Source organism: Paroedura picta, chromosome 8 (assembly GCF_049243985.1).
Source record: "Paroedura picta isolate Pp20150507F chromosome 8, Ppicta_v3.0, whole genome shotgun sequence".
NCBI lineage: Eukaryota > Metazoa > Chordata > Lepidosauria > Squamata > Gekkonidae > Paroedura > Paroedura picta.
The window spans coordinates 71,803,145-71,809,144 of NC_135376.1; the positions used below are offsets into that span (position 1 = coordinate 71,803,145).

Here is a 6,000-nt window from a genome sequence, read left to right on the forward strand (position 1 = left end):
TACTGAGGAAAAAGTAGTTACTGTACAGGTACAAAGTTGTTTTACACGAACATTGGAACAATCCAATCAGGATCAAGGGAGTCAATCACGTCCACAGTGAATTTTTTAAAAAGCTTAATTAGGAATGTTTTACCAGTGACAATGACGACATATCTTAGTCATTCTAACCAAAAAAGCAACTTACAATACTCATAAATGCTTCTGGATCCACAGATCTTTTTCTTCTTGTGTGTTCTTTTGATTGCACAAACCCTTGGGACAGGCATACCACTAAAATAAACAACCACATCCTTTACCTGGGAGATAGAATACATCCATCAGTAATAGTTTTATGAGTTATAATGCAGCAAGTGAGGGAACAGGCAGAATGCAGTGTTATTTGAAGGCAGCGCTGAAAATATACAACACAAAATATACAGTACGAAAACAGTTCCACGGCTGCTTTATGGCATATTGATCTGGACTGAAGACTATAGCCACGATTTAGAAACACTTCATGTTTCCTTTCTCAGACCATTGTTTCAATTCCCTAGAAATGTGTGATGGACACTTGGCTCTGCCTCCTGGGTTTATGACTCCCATTGGTTATGCGTGCCCAGTTGCCCTGCCTCACAACAACTGACTGAAGAGAACACTGTAGCAGGATCACCACAGACAACACTGTAGTGGCACAATTTCCCCATCAAGCCACCCCTTAGGGGGGCAACGAACTGCGTTTGGGGGGCGATGAACTGAAAGGCACACACAGGATTGCTCTGCCTGCACCAGTGGATGTTGAATATAAGTTACATTATATTGGTTAATCTTGAGAAATATCTGTGTTACATCTGTTGCACTGAGAACAAGTTACACTGCGCGAGTTGATTAAGGATAGGGAAGTTTTGTCTTCACTTTCTAGTAATTGTAATAATGATCTTAGTGTATTAATCAACAATATAATCCCAGCTGTTCATTTTTTTACATTAGTGCTCATAACTTTAGTGAATGAAACATTGATGTTTAGATTATTAATTCTAATAGGCTTATTTATACAGTTTAGCTTACTATTTTTGATGGCTTATATACTGTGTACCCCCTTTTTCCCTATATGTTTAGTGACTAGAAAGGGCAACTATGAAGGAGCTAGGCAAGATTCATAGGTGTAAGGATGAGTCGCTGGCAATCAAGATAATTCCTATTCCTCATGTATGAGAGTGAAAGTCGAACAATGAGGAAAGCTGACTGGAAGAATCTTGATGGTGAGTTGGAAGAGAGTTTCATGGATATCATGGACTACTGAAAAGACCCCAATAAGTGGGTTCTAGATGAAATCAAACCTGGACTCTTCCTAGGAACTAAAATGACCAAACTGTGCTTTGGTCACATTATAAGAAGACAAGAGTCACTGGAAAAGACAATAATGCTAGAAAAGTTGGAAGGTAGCAGGGAAAGAGAAGGAGCCAACATGAGATGCATTGACTCAATCCAGGAACTAAAATGACCAAACTGTGCTTTGGTCACATGAGAAGACAAGAGTCACTGGAAAAGACAATAATGCTAGAAAAGTTGGAAGGTAGCAGGGAAAGAGAAGGAGCCAACATGAGATGCATTGACTCAATCCAGGAAGCCGTGTCCCTCATTTTGCAAGATCTGAGGCAGGCTGTCCATGACAGGATGTTTTGGAGGTCATTAATCTATAGGGTGGCCATAAGTTGGAAGCAACTTGATGGCATTTAAGCCACACCCCACCTACATCTTAATGTAGAATTTTGTATACGAAAAGAGAACATGAAAGTGAGCCTAAATACAAAATAAGAAAATGTGTATATTTAATGTTATTTGCATCCAAGGAAGAAGATGAAAAAAAGGAAGATTAGTTTCTGCTGATGCTATTGAGGTTCCACTTTCTGGCCAAAATGAATACATTGAAACTTTATTATTTGTCATCTCTATTTTAGAAAAATAGCTTCCTCTTTAGCATTGTCTTTTACTCCTGAACTGTTATCCTATGCATCATGGATCCTATATTTCTGCTAGTAGATATGCCATCTCTCATTCTGCCTTGTCCTCTCCTTAAGAAGCAATAAAACAAAGGAAGACCATGAGATACATGTTTTCAGTGCAAAAGCAATCACTGAGCATGATTATTCCCTCCATCGCTGTCTATGTTTCTCAATGAAATTCCAATGTAAAATAACACCAACCTTATACCAGCGTTTTCTTGTTCCTCTGAGTGATTCAGATGGTGGAAACTCCAGGAGATTCAGTGCTGACAACAACAGCATATAATAAACAGATAAATTGCACCAATTACATAGCCGCTCTCCTAGCAATCATTTCCAGGGCTGATATCAGTGTCAGTCGCTATCCCAGCTCTTTACTCCTTCAGCTATCACTTCAGCTAACAAATAATGAAAGAATGAAACATAAACCCTGAGTGATAATCCTCTCAGATGAGAAAGTTCAAGCCTCTTGAAAGAGAGAAGGAATTTCAAAGACATGTAGTTTCTTACCTGTCAGGTCTATAAGCAGAATGGTATTTGGCTCAATCCTGCCAGGCCTGATTTTGTGCATTCCAGAAATGAAATAATCTGCAAACCCTCAAAGATTAACCATTTATAACAGACCCCGAGGTCAAAGATTATTAGTGTCGACATCGAAGTAAGGGGAAAAGTTCTGATGTTAAACTGAATGGCCGTGTCATGTTTGGTGTCAGAGACCAATTGTGCACGGGGCAGAAAAGACAGGTTGGCAGCGGCAGGGCAACGGAGCTAGTCCCCACTTCCACATGACGTCGCTGCCATCCCAGCTGCCTCCCAGCCCTGTCCCGAGTCAGGGCTCGGGTAGTCCCCAGAAAGGGAACATGGATACTTCCGCAGTCCCTGTGTTGCTGTGGCCGCCATCATTGACCCTGCAGGGGACATTAAATGCCTTGGTTGGCTTTGTAGAGCTGCAGTGTAGTGAGGCCCCTCCCCCATGCCCCACTGCTAATCCCTGCTGTACAGTGTGGTGGACCCTACCAGCCCCAGCATTGTGCATTCGCACCCACAATGTCAGGGCAGTCCATGTGCACCGGGGGATTCCTACCCCCATGCTGCCCCACTGCTAGGAACTAGCAGTGGCCCGGCACAGCTGCTGCCATACATAAATGGTCATAGAGTGGCTATATTTAAGTTCTAAGAATGTGATCCTGTAAACACTGATAGCTGGTTCACATATGTATGTTCAGCAGTAGGATGCAAGCTGTTAGACTTGCATGTGTGAGTGGGAGACTATAGATTAGTTACTGGCATTGTTTAAAGACTGAATTCTTCCAAATGGGAATTGATGGTTATTAAACTACTTTGGACTGAGACCCAAACCAAACCAGGGGCTCCATTTCATGTCTGTGATAAGGTGGGCAGAAACCAGGTGATGTACTAAAGTTCAGTTTGGTGTAGTGGCTAGGAGTGTGGACTTCTAATCTGGCATGCCAGGTTCGGTTCTGCGCTCCCCCACATGCAACCAGCTGGGTGACCTTGGGCTCATCACGGCACTGATAAAACTGTTCAGACTGAGCAGTGATATCAGGGCTTTCTCAGCCTCACCCACCTCACAGGGTGTCTGTTGTGGGGAGAGGAAAGGGAAGGCAACTGTAAGCCGCTTTGAGCCTCCTTCGGGTAGGGAAAAGTGGCATATAAGAACCAACTTTTCTTCATCACTAATTTGGGCCAGTTCACGAACTGAAGAAAGATAATGAATTTTCACAAATTTTGATGCAGTTAATCATGGTGGTTTGAGAAGACCTTCACAGCCAACAACCGTGGAGCCATTTAAACTGACGGTTTCTGCTCCCAGCTGTAGGGAACAGAAAGCAGGTATGTAAATTTATTTATTTATATTTAGATTTGTATGACTGCCCCTCCCAGATATTGGCTTGGGGTGGTTTACAACATACAGGCTTACAACAAGACGTTAAAATAATAAACGGTTAAAAATATAGAGTGCTGATAGAATTCTTAGGAATCTGTAAGCACTGGCCTCTGCTTAATTGTGATTAATACTTCATTTTTTTCCAGGGGGAGGACTCTTACTTGCTCTTGTAGGAGAGGGCCAGCTTGATGATGTTTGTAATTCAGAGCTGACTGCCCAAGAAAGCCCCTTTAAACAACTGAGCCATGGGAATAGTTTGCTCTGTGGCTGCTCAACTTAAAGAGGCTTTTTTGGGGCATCACTGGCCATGAATCACCAACCAAACCACATTTTTGTAGTTCATGTCCACCCCTGGTCTGTGTCCAGATTTCTCCACCATTTTAAAAGACTGTCATGTGGGGCAGTGATTCAAATGGGCTATAGACCATCTATGTGGAGTGTGTGTGGGGTGTCATAACCTCTGATGTAGGCCATTCCCTTGTTATCTTATTTTATACAGCTTTGCCAACTACAAGCCCTGCATACTGATGGTATATGACCCACCTCACCCTTACACCCTCCTGTTATGTTACCATGCCAGGTCCACTGTTAACTTTGAGTGTATGAGGTGAAGCAGAATTGTGTTATTAGTGTGTTTTATTTCATAATGCTGTCTCACTCTTAACTAATAGCTGATATAATTTCCAGAGCTGCAAAGTATATTGCAGTTAATGGTTATGATGTTAGTTCTTTTAAAAACTTAATGACAATAACTAGAAAGCTTTTATAATTCATTATTTGTATTGAAGAACAGCAATCAACCCCTGTCAAAAAGCATACATTATCATCCCCAGTGGATTCCCTGTCTAATCCAGAGTGCCTCCGATTGGTTCTCCCTTCCAAAGTTCACTCCTATTTGTCCATTGGTTGTTGTCAGTTAAATGCTCCTCAGGTTCCCTCCCTCCAGACTTCAGTATTTAGTCTGTTTGAATCTGATTGGTCCATGATGATTAGGGAGAGGACAGTATGGAATCTCCTGTCCATCCTCTCCTGCCCTGTCATTTCATGTTGGTGCTAACATTAAATGGGGGGCATATGAAGACAGGGTTTTTTTTTTTTGCTATTCCAGGACTAATAATGATGTGATGGGATTAGTTTTTCAATTATATAATGATTAAATGCTTAGATCTCCTTTTCTCACACGTCCTGTGCACTCCTTTCTGAATTGGAGCCATCCAAAGCTGTAGATTGACTCCCAGAAAACAAGGTTGCTTATTTACACTGAAAGTCTTAATTTTTGCATATATCCTATTATGTTCCTGTTAGTTTATGATAGAACAGGTCTGTCCTGTTCTGAGCTTGCAGTTAACGCACCAGATTCCATTCCATGGCCATGAAGGCTTTATGTAAACCTCTTGGCTAAGAGGGCAGGGGGCCAAGAGAAAACAGTATACAGAGAGAGCACTTTGGTCATTTGTCATAGCAGGGATTCAAAGGATTTATTATCACTGACACATCTCTCTATTTCTGTACAATGTATGCTGTTTGTACTCCATATCATCTGAGGGGATGAGTGCAAAGATGCCCTATGAAGAATGATACCCCATGAAGTATGCTTAATGGCTAGTCCCTTTGATAGGAGCTTTAAACTGGAACCCCACCTTCAGGTCAGCCCCTAAAGGGAATTATCCAGTCCTGAGAAACCCAAAAGATGAAAAGCTTTGCCTAAGTTTGCCATTCTCAGGTGCTGTGCTTGGTGGGGAACTTGATCCAGCTCTCACAATGCCTACAGCTTGTAAGTCTTTATTGAGCTAGAAGCCATGTTTGACTTCTGTGATCTTTCACCTATGGCATATATTTCTCCATTACCTGTTTTGTACGTTTGTATTTCTGGGGGATTTCCTCCTAGTGTCTTCTGCTCTAGCACATATTTTTTTAAACTGAACAATACACTGATGTGAAACAGTCTTGATTTCAATAACGTTTATGTTAGCTCCAAGTGATGGCTAGAGGGAAACGAATGAGGTTATTCTTTGTGATCCAAAAGGGGAGCTGGGGTTAGAAAAATGCAGAGATTAGGATTTGATGACCCATGGGTGTAGTGCCCCTGCGGAATAGCAATGTATAAGT

The 6,000-nt window shown here is 41.8% G+C and overlaps 1 protein-coding gene across 5 annotated transcripts in view; it reads right to left on the reverse strand.

Moving 5' to 3' along the window:
- LOC143843761 (lipase member M-like) overlaps positions 1-2,588 on the reverse strand; it is a 33,797-nt gene extending 31,209 nt beyond the window's left edge. For 2 of the 5 annotated variants that reach the window (XM_077350346.1, XM_077350342.1), the window contains exons 1-2: positions 2,184-2,475; positions 185-296 (exon numbers count right to left, since the gene is read on the reverse strand). In XM_077350346.1, the coding sequence (XP_077206461.1) occupies positions 185-289 (105 nt within the window). In that variant the 5' untranslated portion in view covers positions 290-296; positions 2,184-2,475. The other 3 variants (XM_077350345.1, XM_077350347.1, XM_077350344.1) reach the window with 3 other exon arrangements.
- Positions 2,589-6,000: the final 3,412 nt, after the last annotated feature.